The sequence below is a fragment of the Amyelois transitella genome, chromosome 3, assembly GCF_032362555.1.
Source record: "Amyelois transitella isolate CPQ chromosome 3, ilAmyTran1.1, whole genome shotgun sequence".
Taxonomy (NCBI): domain Eukaryota; kingdom Metazoa; phylum Arthropoda; class Insecta; order Lepidoptera; family Pyralidae; genus Amyelois; species Amyelois transitella.
In genome coordinates this window covers 12,321,571-12,346,655 of record NC_083506.1, presented here as the reverse complement: position 1 = coordinate 12,346,655, position 25,085 = coordinate 12,321,571, and the positions used below count along the sequence as shown (strand labels likewise).

General features: G+C 34.3%; 1 protein-coding gene across 1 annotated transcript in view; it reads left to right on the top strand.

The window, feature by feature from the left end:
* Nucleotides 1-3,095: 3,095 nt before the first annotated feature.
* The window catches only part of LOC106133008 (transmembrane protein 205), a 30,140-nt gene continuing 8,150 nt past the window's right edge, over nucleotides 3,096-25,085 (top strand). Inside the window, exons 1-3 of the mRNA XM_013332594.2 lie at nucleotides 3,096-3,389; nucleotides 21,213-21,382; nucleotides 24,125-24,288. Of these exons, the coding sequence (XP_013188048.1) occupies nucleotides 3,148-3,389; nucleotides 21,213-21,382; nucleotides 24,125-24,288 (576 nt within the window). The 5' untranslated portion in view covers nucleotides 3,096-3,147. The remainder of the gene's footprint in view (nucleotides 3,390-21,212; nucleotides 21,383-24,124; nucleotides 24,289-25,085) is intronic.

Sequence of the window (25,085 nt, the reverse complement as noted above, 5' to 3'; positions counted from 1 at the left end):
AACGGAGATATACTTTATAGTAGGTACATAATTGTTTTAACTTTGTGGGATACCATCCATTTGGAATGCAATATTTTTTTATTCTCGACGGCCTGTTTGACTGAGTTGTTGGTTTTTCGCCAATGAGGATTCGGGTTCGAATCCCGGTCAGGTCATGATGGAAAATGAACTTTTTCTACATACATACATACATATGTTCACGTCTATATCCCTTGCGGGGTAGACAGAGCCAACAGTCTTGAAAGGACTGAATGGCCACGTTCAGCTATTTGGCTTAATGATAGAATTGAGATTCAAATAGTGACAGGTTGCTAGCCCATCGCCTTAAAAAAGAATCTCAAGTTTGTAAGCCTATCCCTTAGTCGCCTTTTACGACATCCATGGGAAAGAGATGGAGTGGTCCTATTCTTTTTTGTATTGGTGCCGGGAACCACAGGAACTTTTTCTGATTGGCATAAAACTTGAATGATAATCTACTTAAGTATTATTAAATATAGTATCGTTGGGTAAGTATCTCAATTCTATCAGAAAGCTGAAACGTAGCCTATCAGTCTCTTCAAGACTGGCGGCTCTGTCTACCCCGCAAGGAATATAGACGTGACTATATGTAGTATGTATGTACGAGTTAGTATCCCATAACACAAGTCTCGAACTTACTTAAGGGCTTGCTCCGTCTTTTAAATTCATTTATAACCAGGGGATACCCATGAACAAATTCGGAGATTTCCTTTACATGTGAATCGCTTACGATCAAAAAACCACAAATAATAAAAAGAGTATAAAGAAATCCCCGCGACCGGTTACTTGACGTCAAATTCAAAGAAAGCCTGACGGTAGTAATGTTGCTACTGCTAACTCGATTCAAAAGATACAATCATAGTTAAGATACATACTTATTGGTTTATTTATTTAAACTTTATTGTACAAAATACAAATGTGTATTATTTTCATGTTCATTATCAACCATTGGGTCTGACTAATAAATATATTTATAACTACACAAAATATAAAATAATAAAATTATAATTAACATACATAAAAACACCAATAAATAAACAATATACATAAATAAATAGGTGCAGCGATTACCGAAACGAGTGAAAAGGGTTATAGGTATTAAATACCCTCGCGACTCAAGAGAATGTTGTCTCTGTCTACGCCGCAAGGGATATTGTTTTTTCACTTAAACTCATATAATTTATCGCCTGATAAAAATTTTGAACAGAAGATTACATATTTTGCAATTCTTTTTTTTACTTGTCTAAACAATAGACAATAGATAAGGTAATATATTTACTATCGATAAGTCTATTATCTATGTATTAGACCTGAGATGATTGATTGCGAAATAATTCTGACTAGCTTTTACGCGCAGATTCGCGCGAATTCAACGCCACAATAGAATACAGCTTTTTCGTAAATCTTACGGGAACTACAGGTTGATTAGTCATACTAGTACATCGTATTCTATAAACTTGTTATGTACAATAAATTATTTACAAGCAAACCTCTTGCAAACATACATACATACCTATAATCACGTCTATATCGATTGCGGGGTAGACAGAGCGAACGGTCTTGAAAGACTGATAAGCCACGTTCGGCTGTTTGGGTGTAAATAGTGAAATGCTGCTAACCCATCGCCTAAGAGAGAAATCTTTAGTTAATAAGCCTATCTCTTAGTCGCCTTTTACGACATCCATAGGAAATTAGGCCCTATTTTTTTTCTATTAGTGTGACGTCAAATAAATTACTTATAGCTAAGTTTAGTGCCGCTTCGAAAGAGTCAATGCAGACTAACAAACTTAATTCTAACAATAGTATTTAGTGTATGTACTTAGTATTCCATTTTTTTTTGCTGATTACCTCAATCCCAACCTGTCAATAAATCAAAACAGTATCATCTTTGTACTTATCATTATTGATTGAATTTTGTGGAAAGTTCGGTTTGATTCTGATGTAAAGTAATCGTTTGTTGCAATGTTATTGATATGCTGAACAATCACGTTAAGTGTGAATGCATCCGTTACTTTCATACTATCTAATGGAAAATGTATGTATGTTTGTTAAGTTTTCACACGAAAACTAATCGATTTTGGTAATACTCGGTATATTATCAGAAAAAGACAAAACTTTGATTGAGTGATTTGTTTCTTTTATAACTATGTAACAGTTTTAATAATCGAGATGTCACTTAATAATCAAAAAGAAATCTGAATTAGAATTTATCGTCCTCCTTAGTAGCCTGGAATATTCTAGATTTAATATCTCTGTTATACTTACTTGTTTCTACAATACTACGAAATACATGGTAAGTAATTTGTAGTACCGTGGATATCATCATTATTTATTTACATAAGTTATCTTAAAAATACACTAACTAATTGGTAGACCAGATAACTTGTGCCACAAGTTGTTACTTTTCGTGAACATTATATAACCGATCAAATGAATTAATTTAATAGGAATTTTCTTCCCTTTTTGCCTACAAATTGCAAAAATCGATGATACGAATACAACGATACGAACTTCACAACATTTCTGCTGCCGTGTGGTTCCCGGCACCAATAGGAAAATGAATAAGACCACACCATCTCTTTCCCATGGATGTATTAAAAGGCGACTAAGGCTTATAAACTTAGGATTCTGCTTTTAGGCGATGGGCTAGCAACCTGCAGTCTTTTCAAGACGGTAAACTCTCTCTCTCTGTCTACCACGCAAGTGATATAGACGTAATTATATGTATGTATTTACAGTCTTTCTTTCCTAATTTTATTAACTAGGTATATGCGAATTAACTTATAGGTATTTTAAGTTTTCCAACGTTCTACGGAAAACTGCAGGTAAGTAACAAAATGTCGAAGCTCTTATTAATAACTTCTTTATTTCGATAGATAGGTACATCTTGATTCAGAATTTCCCAAAACGCCCGTGCGTGGAAATCGTTAAAAATTTTGCCGCGAAAAAAACACGTCGTCGCCAAAAACACACACAACGCGTTACAGCGAGCTGTGACGTTTTTCGCGTTATCAATCAGACGCGCCCGCGCACCGAGCGAGTGGTGGGGATGCGAATCCATCAGCTTATACTCGTGACCGCAGCTCGCCTCGTCCATTCCGTGATACGCGGCTTTAGCAACAGCGCGAAATGTGTAACGTGTGTTCCCGTGACGTCAAAGACGCGCCCGCGGCGGCCCCCCCTAAACCGAACAGGAAACTCGAACGTATGAAGGCGAAACACAACATTGTGACTGACCCCATGAACGTGGAGAAGCAGAAGGAAGTGGAGTACCAGCCTGATCTGCTGGCAGTTTCTACTCAGTACACGAAACTGCTGTACGATGTGTTCAAACAAGGGATGGTGAGGCTGCAGGAGACGAAGACTTTCGTGTGAGTACAATATGTTTGTCTACGTGGGATTTTTGGGTAATTTTAGAGGGTGCGACCGACATGTATGAGAGAGAGGGAGAGCGAAAATTTAGCGTTATTTAACTTCAAAACATAACTTCATAAAGTGACCCAGGCTTGGAGTTCTGCTTTAGTTATGCTCGATTGGATTTGAAATGATCAGTGAATGATGAATGACTGTTGAATTTTTTAGTAAGTAATCTACATATAAGTTCTTTTTTCATCTGAAACTGCACTAAATTTTAACGCAATTATAATCTCTCGAAGCATAGAACCTAATTAAATAGAAGTCTAATTTATTTTTTATGCAAACATAAAATCACAGCTCATTCCCTGAAGGGGCAGACAGTGACTACTTCTTTCCGTATAAAGTACTAAAATAAGTTGACAGGCAAGCCAATATAATGCCCACAAATTACACGTGCCTTATCATAATGAGAGCTTAATTTTCTCAAATATAGTTAATAAGAAAAGAGATCATTACCTAATAGAACTAAGTACTCCTTTTGTTAAATATAGTATTATTCGGAAGTCTCAATGCTATAATAACAGAAATGCCCTAATTGTATCGCTACAATATATCTCAAGTACAATACATTTATGCTATAAATACTCAGAGTTATACGTATTCTTATGAACTTAAACTTCCAACACTCAGACCTGTGTTTTTTTAAGTTTAATTCCGAAACCTCACACACTTCTCATTGTGAAGTAGGTTAAATGGCTAAGTTACATCGATCCCATTCGGCATAAAGTTACATGCGAAGATTTCATTGCTTTGATAACACCATTGTTTTAACTTTCGTCACAGTCCGTACGACCTTCATAGCCCGCGACTTCGTCCGCGTGGAATAGTCATTTTGGGCATCATTGAAGCCCTCAAAGATGAATAATTTTCCCCGTTTTTTTTTTCAAACAAATAAACGAATAGACCATTTATCGAGGAAGGCTTTAGGCTTTATAACATCACGCTGCAACTATAACTTCAATAATGCGCAAAATACAATTCCACGCGGACGAAGTCACGGGCACATCTAGTATTATATATCGCAAAATTTCAATATACGTCATATGTCACACCCACATAATTCGAAGTATATAACACTATTACTATTTCCTCATAAATATTACATCATTTGCATCATAGTGCTTTCTCGACAATGAGAGATTCATGATCACGTGTCGCACATATAGACAAACACTATACACCTGCAATAATAATTGACGGCCTCTGTGGCGCAGCAGTAGTACGCTTGTCTGTGGCATAGGAGTTCCCGGATTCGAATCCCGGCCAGGGCATGATGAGAAAAGAACATTTTCTGATTGGCCTGGGTCTTGGATGTTTGTCTATATAAGTATTTATTATAAAATATAGTATCGTTGAGTTAGTATCTCGTAACACAAGTCTAGAACTTATTTCGAGGCTAACTCAATCAGTGTAATTTGTCCCGTATATAAAAAAAAAATAAAAAAAATAATGGATAGTGCACTCAATATGTAGGGCATTAGAGGAAATTAAATTTCAAATTGTTCATTTGTGGCTTTATATTCGAGTATGAAATTTTCGGCTTTCCAGTTTTTTCGAGACTGTTGGCTTTGTCTACACCGCTAGGAATATAGACGTGATTGTAAGTCTCGTGAAGACAGGTCACAGTGACACGAACTGACTTTATCATATTTTCAACCTGTGTACATACATACATATGGTCACGTCTATATCCCTTGCGGGGTAGACAAATAGTGACAGGTTGCTAGCCTATCGCCTAAAAAGCATCCCAAGTTTGTAAGTCTATCCCTTAGTCGTCTTTTACGACTTCCATGGGAAAGGGATGGAGTGGTCCTATTCTTTTTTATATTAAGCACACGTCCTTAAACCTGTGTTTCTGCAATAAAGACATTTGTATTTACCACGGCCACGGATTTAAGTCAAGTCATATCAAGCCTCTGTCAGCTTCTGCGAAAGAAAATTAAAAAGTTTATGATTTAAAAACAAACGAAGACATGACAAATAAATAGACCAACTGCCGGAACAATTAGCTCGGAACTAATCTAAATTGGTTTGTTAGCTTTTAAAAATATACTACTCGTACGTGACTGTTTTGGCTGTTCTACATCTGAGTCACGACTTAACACTGATAGACATCTACACAGTTTTACGATCACGAGGTCGAATTATTCGATTACAAATGACTCTCGGACTTTGGAACAACTGACGCCAATTGGGATGATGTTATCAATCATCAATCAATATCTTCTAGATACATAAACTAGGACACTGACTGACTAATTAACTGAGAATCAACCAGCAGCCCATTCTCGAAATTCCTGCGGGAACCGAAATTAGTCGGGAAGTCTTGAATTAATGACTGACTGACAGATAACGTGCCACTTAAATATGAGGTCGGATAATTGTTAGTAGAATGAAAATAAATAGTTTTAAATTGATAATAAATAATTTGAATCGCCAATGTAAATAAGTAGTAATTTAAAGATGTAAACAAGTAATGTACTCCATACATTCTGTTTAGATTTCCAATTATTTTGCCAGATCATCATTCTTGACAAACTTGATTTCAAATGATGGATTGATATGAAAAATACGTGTCCAAAAACATATTTTTATAATCTTTATCATAAAATTGAAGAAAAACAATTTTATGATTTGCAGAAAAGCATCGTAAATAAATTAAGTTATAGATACACAGTTTCTTTCATCATTTTTACGTAGACACGGGAACGACTGTCCAGTATGCATGTTAAGACGTGTAGCGGCCGTTCAGCCTCCATGGAAAAACATACTCTTTGACTTGACATTTAAGATGACCAAAACTGACAGACTGGTAAAAAAGGACAATCGACACTAAGACAAGACGACGATAACACGACATCTTGAACAGGCATAATTCTGTTTCAATTGAGACAAGATCTAACAGATCCTCGGCTCATTCAAGACGTGCGACAGTCTTCTCCGCCACAGTATCGTAAACTAATTTCTCTTCTGTTAGAATTATTTATTTTAACTTTGTTTTATTTTAAAATACTAGTTATAAGTAAAAGGTTTTAATATGAAAATGTCGATGATTAAAAGTATTGTTTTTGATGAGCGGCCATTTTGACTGAAACGAATTCATTGCGTGGCGGGCATTTGTGTCGTGAAGATTACGATTGGTTTCCGCTGAATAAATTTGATTATATATTTAATACTGTCCACTGAAAAAATTCAGGCGACGACGTGCGTACAAGCACGTAACTTCATCGGAAGACTATGTTTATGAGACGTGACTCTTGTTATTGTATTAAACAAGCATTCTGCCATTGTGCTGGTGAAAAATCACTTTTATTGATACGCCTTCAGTAGGCCGATTGTGATGTTTGGTAACGGCGCGTGCGCGTTGGGAAATCATTCATTGTTGAATCATCATCATCAATACTGTAGATATAAATATGCTATACGCTGGTAACGATGGAATAGAGTCGCAAAATTTCAAAAAATTAATCAGTAAATAAAAATACATAAGAAGGCATAAATTTTTGTTCAGAATTGAGAGTTACAGTCTTAATATACGAAAATATTTAAATTTCCAGATGGTATTAAAATTTACATGTACTTTAACTTTTCGATAAATGTATTTGTAAATTGATAAGACTCCAAACTAATTGGATGTGTAAAACTGACAACAAAATCAAATTTATTACGAGACCTAAGATCGCGATATCTCGATTCTCGATCTTCGTTTTGCTATAATTTAGCAATCAATTGAATCCTAGGAAAGATGAATATGTAAATTATTCGACTTTGGCCTACTAGGTGATCAAATTCCACATTTTCGTGTCCTGAAATCACCTAATGGCAAATCGCCTGGATGACCAAAATCAATAAGATTTGATTCTACATTAAGATAGATAGAAAAAAATAAATAACTATGTTACATGACAAATGCCTATCAATTTTATTAAACGTGTCATCTTTTTTGTAATTTGTTATCACTAGGATAACGTATGAACCTTAGAATCGTAAATTCGGAACTGTCATTGCTGTTTCAAAGATCACGGAACTAGATAACTTAAATATGGATTCTAAGAATAATCCTGACGACATTTTTATCTTAAACGTCCTTTGGTCACAACACTTACAATGATGCAAAAAACAAGCGTTTTATCTCGAAGCGATCCTTTACAATTGCGTCAATGACTAAACTGCTAACGTTTAATGTTTTTAAAGTATTTAGTGAGAAAAAAATAAAATACAATGTCTACGTTCTTGACTGCCTGACAACATCTCTATGGAATGTGTAAAGTACATACATACATAAAATGACGCCTCTTTCCCGGAGGGGTAGGCAGAGACTACATCTTTTCACTTGCCACGATCTCTGCACACTTCATATGTGTAAATGTGTATGGCTTCATTGGTCCGTAGACCCTAGACCTCAATGCAAAGCGATGAAAAGTGGAACTGAAAACATGCAAAAATTAAAGCTCATCAAGGAGACCCTGGGTTTTCCATTCGGCTTTGGAACGGGAATAAACGATAGAGGTTAATAAATAAACGTACTTGCACGCAGAAGTAGGTGTTTTCGGAAAAGTGTTGCTAACATCTAAAAATATTAGTGTCCGACCGAAGCTTCGGCTTCGGCTTCGGCTTCGGCCACCTTCGGCCAAAAAATCCACCTTCGGCGAAACATTCGGCTTCGGCCCAAAATCCGGCCGAAGCCGAAGGTTTCGCCGAAGGTCCGAGCGATCGTCGAGATTGAACGAACTGTTACGAAAGTCATGAGGCGGCGGGGAGTCACTGTCAAAATATCACATTGCTGATTGCATGCATCAAAACAAGTCCGTACGTGTATTTAAACGAGTATTTTTGTAAGAAATCAAATCATTATTTTTACCAGTAGGTAAATCACAAACTTTTATCTATACATTATAATAAAACAGTAAAAATATTTTGTCTGTACATTTAGTATTTTCGACTGAAATGGATAGAGGGACACTTAGAATGAATAATAGAAAGCAAAAATATTTTTTTTTAATTTCTTGTCTGTCTGTCTGTATGTATGATCACGATTATCTCCGAAAGTACTAAACCGATTTACTTTATGCCGTGTGGTTCCCGGCATCAATACAAAAAAGAATAGGACCACTCCATCTCGTTCCCATGGATGTCGTAAAAGGCGACTAAGGGATAGGCTTATAAACTTGGGATTCTTCTTTTAGGCGATGGGCTAGCAACCCGTCACTATTTGAATCTCAATTCTATCATTAAGCCAAACAGCTGAACGTGGCCTATCAGTCTTTTCAAGACTGTTGGCTCTGTCTACCCCGTAAGGGATAAAGACGTGATCATATGTATGTATATGTACGATTTACTTCAAACTTTCACCAATTGCTTTGTTTTAACTCAGAATAACATTTAAAGTTTGTTTCATCAAAATCGGTTCACAAAAAAAAAGTTATCGACATTTGAATGAACTCAAGGCATCAGTATGCCGGCAAATAAGTTACGAAATAAAAAATTCAAAGTCATTTATCATTATACGACGGCATTATACCTATAACATATAAATATAAGTGAAAGGCGACTAAGGGATGGGCTTACAAACTTGGGATTCTTTTTTAGGCGATGGGCGAGCAACCTATCACTTTTTGAATCTCAATTCTATCATTAAGTCAAATAGCTGAACGTGGCCATTCAGTCTTTTCAAGTCTGTTGGCTCTGTCTACCCCGCAAGGGATAAAGACGTGACCATATGTATGTAGTCTACTTTAATTTCGACACCAACGCAACGGCTTCGATGGTCCAGTGGTTAGCCCGTGAGATTGTGAAGTTGGCGGTCCAAGTTCGAATCCCAACAATTACAAGATATTTTTTATTATTAAAAATATATTTTTTTTGTATTGTTTGAGTATTTTATGTAAAAAAACTGAAAATCAAAATACTACATATAATAAAACGGTAAAAATATTTTTTCTGTACATTTAATATTTTGACTGAAACGGATAGAGAATTTTTTTTTTACATTTTTTGTCCGTCTGTATCTGACTGTATGATTAAAATTCAACTCGAAATTTACGCGGACGAAGTCGCGGGCAACAGCTAGTTTATCTCTAAACCAACCACCTCTATGATATATCATCAACTTCTATATGAGACAGTCAATATATAAACCTTCAATATTGAGGTTTTGAAATGATTTTAATATTAATTGTAGCTTGAAGACAATATTGAACAAAATTAATTACTGAGTGCTGAGAGAATATAAACCTTCGGCTTCGGCTTCGGCTTCGGCCGAAGGTTGTGGCGATAGCCGATTAATCGGCTTCGGCTTCGGCTTCGGCCAAAAATAGACCTTCGGTCGGACACTAAAAAATATCAAATGTGGCCACTAGTTGCATAAAATAATTACAGCCGCTTTGTGACCAGTTGGCAGCTGTCTTGTCTTTTATTTACATAATTATACGCCCAACACTTGGATTCCTACATCCATGTTGAATTGAGCCAATGATTGAGGTCAAGTGAATTTAAAATAAAATGTAGACGCCTTATTTCTTATATTTTCGTCTAATAGTTTCTAAATATCTAATCTATTGCTATATCAAAGATCTTAAAAGTATAAAAACATGTCATGTCCAGATATCCCGTTTTAAATTTAGGAAACATCACGAAATAGTGGCTAATTGTGATTTAACTTTTGTTTGTTGATAGACTTACAAATGATACAATCCTGAAAACATCCAAGTCAAACTAAAAACAATAACAAAGCGACATGTTTCCCACGCGATTTGAACCCACATCTTCTGGTCATAACACACCACAACTGCCCGGAGAGGCAGTTAAGTTGTAAAAGTATCCAAGAATGGTATATCATAAATCATTAAGTTTATTTCTTATGATTGTATGTGAGATAAGTGTTGTTGGATGTTTATCACCAAGTTTGTGGCGGGTTTTCATATAATTATTATAGTCTTTAACTACATCTAAACCCCCATATTACATCTTTAATTATTACCGACCTACCACGTAGTTCCTTCTATAAGCAAAGCTCATTTAATTAAGTTTCTTTTATTACCTTGAGTTTACACTATCGCATGGGTGCAATCTGTTGAAAAATAAATTATGTATGTTAAGATTATCATTAGATTATCATAGTTTCAATCTTAATAATTATCAATCTTTCACTACTTACCTACCTGATTCTGAAATTCTGTGATTACCTATTACATTATGATGTGTCATGGATAAAGTAATAGTGGATATACTTAACAAGACTATTTTTACTAGCTGTGCCCGCGACTTCGTCCGCGTGGAATAGTTATTATGGGCATCATTGAAGCCCTCAAGGATTTTTTTTCCACATTTTCCATTATTTCTTTGCTCTTCATAGTTGCAGCGTGATGTCATATAGCCGAAAGCCTTCCTCGATTAATGGTCTATTCGACGCAAAAAGAATTTTTGAATTTTTTTTTTTTTTTTGTAGGTACATCGAGAAAACATAGAAAAATAACTAAGACTAAGGAATACTTTGGGCTTATTTCCAAAGATATTTATTCCAGCAGGCTTACGACAAATGCATAGAAAGGCATTAGCGTGTACATAATAATGAAATATATAAACTTACATAAATTAAATGATTTAAAATATTAGGCAAAGTTTTTGCGGACTGACTGAAACACGCTTTGGGAATTTTTGATACTATCATCGTACATAAATTACCTTACTACTTAAGGTGTTTAAAAAATGATCCAAGATTCCATTATTTCTAAAAAAAAACATCCGTTGTGTAAACCTTCGTTCGTCTTACAATATTCCCACAGAGCAAAATACTACCAAACCCAGTTCAAGTGGCCTTTAATGTTCTGTGCAACAAACGAACAACGAACTCACTTCACCAGACGACGAAGAATTCATAGCAGAACAATGGGACAATAAATCACATACACTGATGCATACCCGCCCTTACAAAATTTTCATTAGAAGATATATCATGTAACTGTACAGAACTTGCCGCATCTATTTGACTATTATTTTATTTCAGTAACAAGACAGACAGAGCTTTGTGTTAAAAAACATTGAATCGATATTAAGATTATCGTTGTATTTTTTTTCATAACGAGGAAATATTTTTTTTATAAACTTTCTCTATACCCTTCTCAAAGTACCAGTAACAAATATGTACTAGAGTTTTTTTTTAATGTGAATGTAAAACCTTACTGGTTGAAATTGTTAATCCGCAGAAATACAAACTCGTTATGTTTTGGTTGAATAGTAATAAAAACGTTTAGTAATAACTAGCTGTACCCGCGACTTCGTCCGCGTGGAATAGTTATTTTGAGCATCATTGAAGCCCTCAAGGATGAATAATTTTTACCGTATTTTTAAATATTCCATTATTTCTTTGCTCCTTATAGTTGCAGCGTGATGTTAAATAGCCTAAAGCCTGCCTCGATAAATGGTCTATTCACCGCAAAAATATTTTTTCAATTCAAACTAGTAGTTCCTAAAGATAGCGCGTTTAAACAAACAAACTCTGCAGCTTTATAATATTAGTATAGATTTAATAAAAGAGACATTCCTAATTTTAAGACCAATGTACTTATTTGGCAAATAAATGAATAAGTATTTATAAATAAGCAGTTAAACACTGCACTTATTTCTCTCCACAAACAAAGAAATGTCATGACGTCATTAAAGTTTGCGATGGCAACACAGCGGTGTAACCTGTTGCACATACATACATATTTATGGCAACGTGCGCTTTTTTTTAAATCAGGAACTCATTGCAGCGCATGCGCAGCCATTTAAAATAATTTCTTCTGACATTCTGACGCTTTCTAAAGGTTTCATTTGAAAGTTGATACTTCGTTTTGTTACATTTACCTATTTGGAGTTTTAGCACATAATAATTATTTGTTTCATAGTTTTCATTCATTCAGTCAAAGGTAATAAACATTTTTAGCTAATGGGATTGCTATGTTATTAAAATATACCCTTTATTTTGTGTTCAAGTTTATTTATTGCTAAAATACACTGGTGTTTGAAATACATGTATAGTCACTCAACCTCTTTGAAATAAGAAACAAATTCAAGCAGGTTAGAACTGGCCACCTATAAAAAATGTTATGAAAAAAGCGAGAATAAGGTGGGAACGTTTTTTATTTTTTTTATCACTTAAATTTTCATAATAACCTAAAGATTCTGAGTTCTGTAATTTAATGTATATTTATGTCAATGAGTTATTATAAAAAATAGTTCAGTGATTTATCAACCTTATATGTAGCTTTACTTCATAATATTCTCCAAGTTCCAGCCAAGTAAAGAAATGTTTCAATTTTACGTAAAATTAATTATCATGATTATTAATTTTCAGAGTAAAATCAATTATCAATCAAAAGTGAATAAATAGAAAGTATATATTTAATATATGTATAAATAAACGAATTTTACTGCGCACAAACTATTTATTATAAAATTGTGACATTTTATATTTATTTAAAAAAGTATAGTAGGTACTATACTATGTGCCCTAATTAGTTAAAACATATGACATATAACTTAAAACATATTACTAAATGCAAAGCGAGAACACGAACACTCCTTACGTATCGTTGCAAGAGTTTCTCGATTTCGATTCATATCGATAAAGTCGTAAATCGATTCGACCTACTTCCTGCAATCTTAATTGCGTTTTTTTTGTCCTTTATTTGTATATATCTTCAAAGAGCATATTGATTAATTGGTATATAGTTAATTGGTGGGTCTGGTCTTTGATCTTTTTGCAGAGTCATTTGGTGTAATTAACGACAAATTGCCCTTTAATCTTTATGAAGAACTAGCTGTGCCCGCGACTTCGTCCGCGTGGAATAGTTATTTTGGGCATCATTGAAGCCCCCAAGGAGGAATAATTTTCCCCATTTTTTTCACATATTCAATTATTTCTTTGCTTTTATATTGGTTGATGATTGAAGAAATTGTTTAATACGATTCGGCATATAAATATAACTTATTAAATTTATTGTGAACTCTTTCCGTATATTTCCAATATTATACACAATATTTTATGAAGATCGTTTCAGTAATATAACTGTGAAGATGTATCAAACGAAATTACTTTTGACTTTACAATATTAGCTGAGAATTTAATTCAATATCAGTTTAATTAAATAAATAAATATATACGGGACAAATTAAACAGATTGAGTAAGCCACGAAGTAAGTTCGAGACTTAATAGATAAACATCCAAGGCCCAGGCCAATCTGAAAAAGTTCTTTTCTCATCATGCCCTGGCCGGGATTCGAACCCGAGACCACCGGTGTCACAGTCAAGTAAAAAGACGTGATATATGTATGTCAATGTAATTTATCTTGCTATTATATATCAAGAGGGTTAACACTAGGAAGCGACAATTGAGATAAACTATCGCAATAAGTATTGTTAGGAATTTTCCTTAATATATACGTGATCACTAAGGCTGACCGATATGTGTATTCGTTAAATTTGAATGTAATTCATCTCAATCTGTGTGATACATATGTATTATCACGTCTGTATCCCTGACGGGGTAGGCAGAGCGATATGTGTCGATAAGACCGATAGGCCACGTTCAGCTGTTTGACTTAATGATAGAATCGAGATTCAAATAGTGACTGGTTGCTAGCCCATCGCCTAAAAGAAGAATCCCAAGTTTATAAGCCTATACCTTAGTCGTCGTTTATGATATCCATGGAAAAGGGATGGAGAGGTCCTATTCCTCTTTTCTATAAGTGCCCTGAAGGGATATAGACGTGATTATATGTATGTAGAGTATCAAAAAGAACAGATCCCGTGGGATTCAGGATATATCCTAACTTGAGCGCTTTATACGAGATGTTTTCACTTTCACCTCTAAATCATAATCTTTATTTGCTTAAAACATATTAAGATAAATATTTATGAATTAAAAATTGCGCTAACCCGTTAATGAGCCTTGGTAAACAAACGACATAGCGGATTTTATTTTAGTAAACAAATTAGACAAGGCCGTCGCGAAATCGCGTCATTTTATTTGTAATTCTACGCGCGCCCATATGTTTTGAGCGCGTGACGTAAACCAGTTAGTAAAATACGACATTATTATGTATGTTGACTCGTGTTTTTGTTACATAAGATATATGTATATAATCGCTAATATGTGTTTGATTTAAATATTTCACATTTTCACTAAATCAAATCAAATCAAATCCACAAACTACAAGATTTTTTTTTCAAAATGACACGTTGAAGTTATGATTCCTCCAAATGCTAAAGTCAACAGGTTAATTACAATAATAAATAACAGAAAATACAATATATATACTTCTAACTTAAAAATATACAATATATTTGATTTTACACAAACTAAAAAAATAAAAAGTACCCGCGATAATAATTATTTTGTAGCATCTGACAGAATGTCGTACTAATTCGTAGCCAAAAGAATAGTTACTGCTACGACGGTGGCTACGAAAGCTACGAGTGCTACGACCCTAGGAATTTCATGCCTACTTATTTACTCTAGCAGGGAAAAATAGTACTAGGAAGTACGGTGGCCTTAGGAGATAGCTGTACCATTTAGCCTTGACTAGCTGTGCCCGCGACTTCGTCCGCGTGGAATAGTTATTTTGGGCATCATTGAAACCCACATGGCTAAATAATTTTCCCCTTTTTTTCACATTTTCAATTATTTCTTAGTTCCTAATAGTTGCAACGTGATGTTATATAGCCTAAAGCCTACATCGATAAATGGTCTATTCAACGCAAAAATAATTTTTCAATTCGAACCAGTGGTTCCAGATTAGCGAGTTCAAACAAACAAACAAACTCTTCAGCTTTAAAAATATTTGTATAGATTGGTGTAAGCGAGGTGGTCTAATCGGTAAGGTACCTGGTCAAAATGCGGTTGCTCATAAGGTCACCGGTTCGAATCCCACCACGGACATGTACCAATGACTATTTTCGAAGTTATGTACATTAGTTTGATAACTAACTGATGCTCTTAGATGAGAGAAAACATCGCGAGGAAACCTGCACATTTAGGCAACTTTTCTTTATTGATTATATAACTGATTATTTGAATCTTAACGCGTCCTGTCAGTTCAAGATTGCCAGCTCTGTCTACCACGCAAGGGGATAGACGTGATTAAATAAATGAATTAACTAATCAAATTATACTCAAAAGTTTTGCACATAGCAACACATCGTAATTTCGAATATTGACGTCATCAACACGCAAGCAGCTGAACAAATAACCTTTCTCTTATTTTTTATGTCACGGCATGCACAGAATTGACTACCTAAGAATACAATGAATTCACGTGCGTAAGCGCATCATAATGTATTTTTTATTATAACTCCAAAGTACAAATAGAAAAACTGATTCTAACTGAGGAATAGTGGTTGTATTGCCTGAACTGACCTAAAGTCTCGGTTTCGAATCAAGGTCAGAAATATATATCTGATTGACCTGGGTCTTTGATGTTTAACATACATATGGTCATGTCTAGGTAGCCCTACCCTTGCGGGGCGTAGACAGAGCATATTGTCTTGGAAAAACATACACTATAGGCCACGTTCAACTGTTTGGCTTAATTATAGAATTGAGATTCAAATAATGACAGGTTGCTAAGCCCATCACCTAAAACAAGAAACCCAATTTTATAAGCCTATCCCTTAGTCGCCTTTTACGACATTTATATTTACTATAGCTGTGCCTTCCTCGATAAATGGTCTATTCAACGCAAAAAGAATTTTTCAATTCGAACCAGTAGTTCCTGAGATTAGCGCGTTCAAACAAACTCTTCAGCTTTATAATATGTATTAGTATAGATAAATATTTATTCATATTTAAAAGGTTTTTAACCGGGAAAAATCTATGTAGCGTATTATTTTCATTCGTGTTACTTTGGCTTCCCGCCAAAGCCTTGCAGTTCAGTCACCGCGCTGAAAACCGATTGACACGAATTCGTTGTCAACGTCATCGTGCGATAGTGTGTTTGTTTGTTACGCGTTTACGTCTTAAACGCGCTAAATTGTTTCTAATGATGATCGGTGGAGAATTAATATTTTTGTAAGTAAGTAAAAAAAATGTGCCATTTTTATGATTTTGAATTTTTTGTAAGAAATATTAAAAGCACGGTATGATGTTACTTTACACAAAAATTGAGTTATTAAATTAAATTTTAAATGAGAGATTCATATTCATATTGTGTTGGCTCTGTCTACCCTGCGAAGGATAAAGACGTGACGATATGTATAAATGTATGTATAATAATTATGCTCTGCCGTTGAACAAATAACGCACGCAAATACGGAAACCAATATTACATAATTGACATTGTTATTAAGTTGCCAAGAATATAATAGTATTTTAAAATGTGTGAGCGACAAGGTCTATGTATTTATAGACATGGCAAATAGAAGTGTTTTCTAGTGTCATTTGTAAGGCCGTGCATTCCCATCGCTTTGTCTGACATCTATACTTATATTATAAAGCTGATGAGTTTGTTTGTTTGTTTGAACGCGCTAATCTCAGGAACTACTGGTTCGAATTTAAAAATTATTTTTGTGTTGAATAGACCATTTATCGAGAAAGGCTTTAGGTTGTATAACATCACGCTGCAATTTTAAGGAGCAAAGAAATAATGTAAAATGTGAAAAAAACGGGGAAAATTATTCATCCTTAAGAGCTTCAATGATGCCCAAAATAACTATTCCACGCGGGCAAAGTCGCGGGCATTGCTAGTAGTCACATATACTTGTCACGATATACAGAGCTTTATACGATGTATACAGAGCTTTTAATAACAAGACTCAAAGGCCACGTTATGCTGGTATATTAATGATAGAAAGCTCCGCTCGGTCACCCAGGTACTGTTGATTAAACATTAAATCGTTTGTGTTAATTGTATGATCCTTGTGAAAAGAAGTTTGTATGGGCAAATATTACCAGGTCTCACAGCAATTTGCTTAACTTAGAGTTTATTGAATGTTAAATTATACAACAGTCATTATTTCTCAATTACCTGTTAATGATAGGTTATTTACTGCCACAATGAGACAAGGGCCAATGCCCTACGACATGACTCATTAACTCGTCTCATTCATTCATCTTTCTTTTTATGAAACTAAAAACATTTAATTTGCCTTATTTACAAGATTTGAAGTATCAGTCAACGAACTTTTATCACAAAAGTAAGGGAAAAATTCTAGAATTTCATCGATATTTCATCGATGAAGTATGTAATTACAATAAAAAATAGCGTAAAGTGATAATTAAACTAGGTATATCAACACTGCCCTATAAGTGTATAAGATAAACTTTTTTTCAACAAGTAAAGGTATTTTTCATAAAAATTACTGTGAGTTTACCTACATATCTGTTACGCATAGATAATAAGATGAAATGTATTTTATAAGTAAAATATTGATTTTGATTTTACCTTATCATACATACATAAAATCACGCCTCTTTCCCGGAGGGGTAGGCAGAGACTACCTCTTTCCTCTTGCCTTATCATACTTGAAAAATAAATAGAATAACACTATAACTTTTGGAATTGTGTAAAAGCCAGCGGGTTAGTTTAACTCATTGCAAACACAGGTTTAGCTTCAACACAGATAATTAGCTTTATTACGACTTAAAAACGGAAAAATACACGTATACCACATCGGCCTATGAATAAAATTACAATGTATATTCAAGAATTGCCGATAAAGTTGTGGGTTTAATGTCAAAAGCTAATTTGCACCTTTATTCATAGTCCAAGTGGAATATAATTACTTGTACCAATTAGCAATACAAACTTTGGTTTGTGAGCCATCAAATCCAGCTTTATTTGCATGTTAGTAAGATTTCATTATCTTACTTAATATCTTGGAAATTAATTCTTTAATTAAATACATATTGCATTATTATTTTATACATACATAATCACGTGTAATAATAGTATAATCACGTCTAATATCCCATGCGGGGAAGACAGAGCTGACAGTCTTTATAAGATATACATAGATATGGAATAAAGATTCAAATACTAACAGGTTGCTAGCCCATCGCCTAAAAGCATATTTATTACTCGCCTTTTATGACATCCATGGGAAAAGATGGAGTAGTCCTTTTCTTTCTTTTTTTAATAAGTCTGGGAACCAGACGGCACTTACTTAATAAATATAAAAATCTTGTAAATTTATTATTTAATTAAGTACAAATTGCATCATTATTTTGTAGACAGATAAGTAAATGACACGCTGTAAATGTATGCCCATACTAAGAGGTACGACATATAACAAATATTTATCAATTTATTCTTTTATAAAATTTCACACAGAACTTCGGTGTTACACAGAACTATTTTCTGAAAATTCCCGGACGAAAGCATAGCTGCGGAAAGAATTCTAGTCAATATGATTATGTTCTTTAATGAAAATCTCGATTCTATCTATCAATAAGCCAAACAGCTGAACGAGGCCTATCAGTATTTTTCAAGACTGTTGGCTCTGTCTACCCCACAAGGGATATAGACGTGATTATATGTATGTATGTACAAAAAAGTAACATCTCAATACGAGCGAGTTCCAACTCAAAACTGGGCTTTGTGAAATTGGTAAAAACCCGTTTTTCCCAAGGGATCCACTTGAATTATTCATGGTCCCTTTATTTTTGGTCACCGTATGTCTTCGATTCACTTTTTATCTTTATTCTCAGTAAATTCGATTCAAATATCTTCCGCTTGCATCCTTTAATTTTTTATTGCTTTGTAAAGACAAGACTTATCCTTTTGTTCGACAAATTTATTATTCCATGTCTACACAAAGAGTACCTATTAGTATTTCTTTTTATTTATATTGGTATAAGTATATCGTGATTCACAAAATCATCAGTTTTACCATGAAATTTCTAGTGAAATATTAGGTATTAAAAATGTTATTTATTTCTTGGTTAATTGTTTATTTTTTTTTTATTTTCTAATTTCCACGATTTTATCAAATTTCAACATGAACGGAGATTGCGTTAAATTTAGATAGACTGGCACCGGTACACGAGATTTTTAAAAATAGATAACTATTAATATAAAATCATCTTTAACGTGTCCCGGTATCATCCAATTGAATGACAGTCATCAAGTTTAATAAATCCAAAAATAATTTTGCAATACGTAACCTATCTGTGTATTTATAGCCCATTTAATTGTGATTCATACATAATCATGATATCCACGAAAATTGTCAATACTTGTTGATTCAACAGTCATTCTAAGTAGATTGATGATAAGATAACTAATTGATCGAAGTTTTTATTAACGAAGATAACATATTGCATTAAACGCAGATTAGTGTGCCCGGGGTTTCATCGGAAAAAAGCAGGTTTGTCAAAAGGAGTACCAAAGTCGATGTTTCGGCAAAAAGTAAACTGAGCAGATCATGTTGCAGCGAATTTTCTCAAAGCAATTCTGTGAATAAGCATTCGAAACTGTTGTACAGTCGCCTGTAGAGAAACTTGACCCGATTACGGTCACGAAAAGAGGTATTAAATGTTAGTTCCAAATGGACAGTTGGTTGACAATCTATGTATCTACTGCGGCCGATCTAAGGAGATATAAAAATATTGTACTTACCAAACATATGTAGGTACTTTATTTCTTAAATATTTCCGGTTTTTGGAGAAAATAATTGAGTTTTACTTTACTTTTACTATTATCCATCATCCTCCTAATGTTCTTTCCTTACAGTAGATATCAGAAATTACGCATCACTTTTGACAAAACCCACTCTTTATATAGTACTAGCGACCCGCCCCGGCTTCGCACGGGTGCAAAGTTATAAATGTTATTATACATAAAAACCTTCCTCTTGAATCACTCTACCTGTTACAAAAAACCGCATCAAAATCCGTTGCGTAATTTTAAAGATTTAAGTATACAGACAAACAGACTAAAATAGCGACTTTGTTTTATACTATGTAGTGATCATCGAGATGATAAGATGTAAGTAAAATTTCATTGACTAAGTTCTTAATATGAACATTAGTTAAGAGCATTAATAATTAACTGGAATATATAATTTACTACATTACTGGAATATATAGAAAAGTCTGAATTTACCGTTAGTTTATTTCTAAAATCCACGTGCCTCAGGTAGCAACCAGTTAGCTGTAAGTGTTGGTAATCAATTTTACCACGTGACATATGTGAAATCGTTTCGACACAGAAATGTTATATTCAAATTTATAAAGGATATTTGTGATCACTTAATAAAGGATTTGCCTTGGGTTTTTAAAGCTAATCTATACTAATGTTATAAAGCTAGAGTTTGTTTGCGCTAATCTCAGGAACTGCTGGTTCGAATTGAAAAATTCTTTTTATGTTGAATAGACCATTTATCGAAGAAGGCTTTAGGCAACTATTAGGAGCGAATAAATAATGGAAAATGTGAAAAAAAAACGGGGAAATTATTCCTCCTTAAGGGGTTCAATGATGCCCAAAATAACTATTCCACGCGGACAAAGTCGCGGGCACACCTAGTGTGGAATAAAACTCTTATAATACATGAGAGATGAAACAAATCTGTAAATTTTAAGTTTTGTATTGCTTCTTTCATTAATTACTTCCCAATGAATTAAAATAACTCTTAAATTCTTCCGCTAGCAATATACTCGAAATACTGTGTAACAGGAAGAACCAACGACCCTAATTTTATGTAAATCTTAATCCTTTTTTTTTGTTATCGTATTTCCATGGTGTTTTACCTTTATTAAATCCAATAAGTTTTCTAACCACGGCCATTTCTTCAACAGAGTATTAACCCGCACATCACAACCTTTCCACGTGGCGCTGGCCCTCATCGTGCTGCTAACCTGGCTGAGCAGGCCAGGGTCAGAGACGCAGGTCAGAGGATGGAAGGCGTTATACGTCGGCGCCATTGCCACACATCTTGGCGCGCAAATATGGATGACGCTTGTTTCTGGTAAGTTCTTTTTTTAAATAACGCAGCATTATATTTTAACTGGATTTTTTTTTCAACCAGTACAAGTTTTTTTTTTAATTATTGTGCAAATAAGATCATTTTAATATTAAATGTACACATAAAAATGTAATCAAAAATTTAAATTTAACTTTATGAATATAATAATTTCCCATTTATATATTGTTAAGAAATATGATGAAATAATATATAAAACGTGAACATTTTCATTTATAAATAAGTATATGTACGTTGACAATTTTTACAGTAAACTGATAACATTAAGGCTCTTTACCATAGAAATAAAGTCGTGATGAAATTCATTTGCACGATTCCATTTAAATAAAAACGAAGTTCGAAAGTAAAGAATCGTCAGTTATGCAACAATCAGCAGTGTTGCCATGTCGTGCATGGAAAATAATCTTCCAGTTATCATATTACATTGCACCTCAGGCGATGCAGTTCCGAGAAAAGCAACAAGATGCCGAATCAGCTCTAATTTTACGACCGCCCGTAACCTTAATCTGAATTTAAAAAGTGCATCATAAACTTTTTTTAAGAACTGACAGATAGAGATTATTTTTTCGCGCGCCTAAATTAGATGAGGTGGGAATGTCGTTAACTTCATTCCTATCAATCTATTCTCGAAGATTCTCATTTATACTGAACTCCTTTCTTTTGGCGGTTACAACCTCAGCTCTCTGAAGAGGAGTCTTTTTGACCATGATCATGTTTTTAAATACAATGCTTCCAGTTCCATGCTCTGTGCTTTTTAACGCTCATGTCAATTAGCCAAACCAAGTCAAAATACAGGTTTTATTTTGATGCATGTCTCGTTAAATTATGTTTTGTAAATTGTAAATTACTTAATGGTGCGTAATGACGGTTGTAGGTACACATTTTGGAAATCTTTAAACTGGATGGGATTTATAATGATAAATTTAAGACATTACCTCCTTATGACCTTATGGAGTCAAATAATCTCATTATTAGCAGGTCACGTCAAGGTAAATAAACAATTTGCAAGTGTAAAATAATATTAGTGTAAGACGTTTTAAAATCTGCCTTGTACCGGAAGTAAAACAAATTGTGTGCTTGTCATACCTACATTGGTTTTAAATGTATATTTTTTGATGTAATTATTTTAAAATAAAAAAATATTTGATCAGTAGGTACCTACTTACTGGAACTAATTCCTACCATAAATATACAATTTTATGTATCACTTTTAAAAAGCCATAGTGATAACCCGATCAAATTAAAATGACTTGTATTAAATAGTACTGTTACTTGTACTCAATGACTTTCATATGCATGATTGCATAGTCTTGTCTATTGATCATGCACGCAGATCGCTGTTATTGCGTGCCTAATGCAACGTGATTGCAAGATAAAGCATTATCATGCATACATATAATCACGTCTATCTCTTGCGAAGTAGACAGAGCCAACAGTCTTGAAAAGACTGATAAGCCACGTTCAGCTGTTTGGCTTAATGATAGAATTGAGATTCAAATAGTGACAGATAGCTAGCACATCGCCAAAAAGAAGAATCCTTAATTTATAAACCTATTCCTTAGTCGCCTTTTACGACATCCATGGGTACACGGTGGAGTGGTCTTATTCATTCCTATTATGTGCTTTAAAAAGCTATACAGTACAGGTATAAAGAAAAACATAGGTAGGCAGCAGCTAGTCTTCAAAATAGCGAGAATCGCCTTAGATTCTTTAATCTTCAGATCATCGTCCCCTCCCGATGATATCACTACCGACAAATCGAACGTACAAACAAACAGACTTATCAATTGCCGGTGACGATGTACGTTCTATGAATTTGACCTCAGGTGACGTCGATCGTCCTTTGCAAATGGCGCGGAAGGGTATCGTTGATGTCAGATTATTTATTTCCTTACCTTTGATCGGAATTTTTTTAATGTCCTCCCTTGGCAGATGCATACATAAATCTAGCCTATTTCAAGGAAGGGTAGGCAGTGACTACATCTAAATTCACTTTCACGAGTCTCAGTCTTTCATGAGTGTAAGATAGTCGAATTGGCAGATGCCTACTAAATTAAAATTATGTGTTTTAAATATGTGTATGACAATTATGTTATAGTAAAAAAGGTTTTGAAAAAAATATATATATAAATAACATCTTTCTGTTAATGTTTTTCAAATTGAAATCTGATTTTTTTAAGGTCGCTTGGTAAATAATGCTTCCTGCAGTAAGTTAAACTTAAGGGCTCCTTCCTCCTCCTATTATGTCTACGTCCCTAATAATATTATGAATGCAAAAGTATCTCTGTCTGTCTTGTTATGTTTTCACACCCAAACCGATTTTGATTAAATTTGGTTCAGAGATAGTTTATTTTATTGCGAAAATACCACACGGACGAAACGGGCGTAAGCTAGTGTTTTAATTAAAGGAAATTAAAGGCTCATGTTTCTTTTTAAGAAGTCTTGTCAAAGATTACCATTCACCATCTATAATAATATTTTAAAGCTGAAGCTGAAAAATTATTCTTGCGTTGAATAGAACATTTATCGAGGAAGTCTTTAGGCTATAAGACATCACATTGCAACTATAAGGAGCAAAGAAATAATGGAAAATGTGAAAAAACCGGGAAAATTATTCATCCTTGAGAACTACTATGATGCCCAAAATAACTAAACCACGCGCACACGCGGGCACAGCCAGTCTTCTATAAACCTTTACAAAATTTGACATCTCTTTCTCACTTCCAGGCATCGTGTTATACTTCTCCCTTCCCCGCCACGTGTTCGGCAGCGTTCAGACGGTGCTGTTTCCGGTGTATTACGCCTTCAATTCCATGATGAGCCTGCTGGGTCTACTGGCTTATATCAGGGTCCAGTGCATCACCAGGTTCCAGAGCACCTCCTGGATACAGGTCAGTTGTATTTTGTATTATAACTATTGAAATGTGAAAATGAAATATAGGTACCATTTTTTTATTTATTATAATACTTTCAACGTCAGTAGCGAACAAAATTATCTTTCTCATTCAATTTGTTTGTTGTTTAAACTAATTTTAATTATCAAGTGCTTTGAGACGATCAGTTTTTTAAGTTACAACTTCATACATACATATACTCACGTCTATATCCCTTGCGGGGTAGACAGAGCCAACAGTCTTTGAAAGACTTGAAGGCCACGTTCAGCTGTTTGGCTTAATGATAGAATTGATATTCAAATAGTGACTGGTTGCTAGCCTGTCGCCTAAAAGAAGAATCCCATGTTTGTGAGCCTATCCCTTAGTCACCTTTTACGACATCCACGGGGTAAGAGATGGAGTGATCCTATTCTTTTGATGCCGGGAACCACACGGCACTTCAACTACAGAACATTGAAAACCTCGTCTGATCAGACGTACCTACAATAGTTGTGACATTCAAGAGGAAGTTTGTCTTTGATCATATATATCTGACTGTTGTTCAGATAAACACCAGTTAAAGCGACAGCAGCCGAGTAGTTTAACGAACTGACTCTTATAACTAAGTACAAGGTTCGAATCTTTCTGCAGAAAATCACATTAGTCTATTCGTCAAGTCTATTTCAAATTCATTGAAGCATAAAAATTACACGGGTTTTGTTCTATCTGAGAACAGTTCATTTTTTTTGCACGTAGAGAAAAACAAAAAAGCCACGGCAACAATCACGGTGATAAGACGATTTGTAACGCTTATC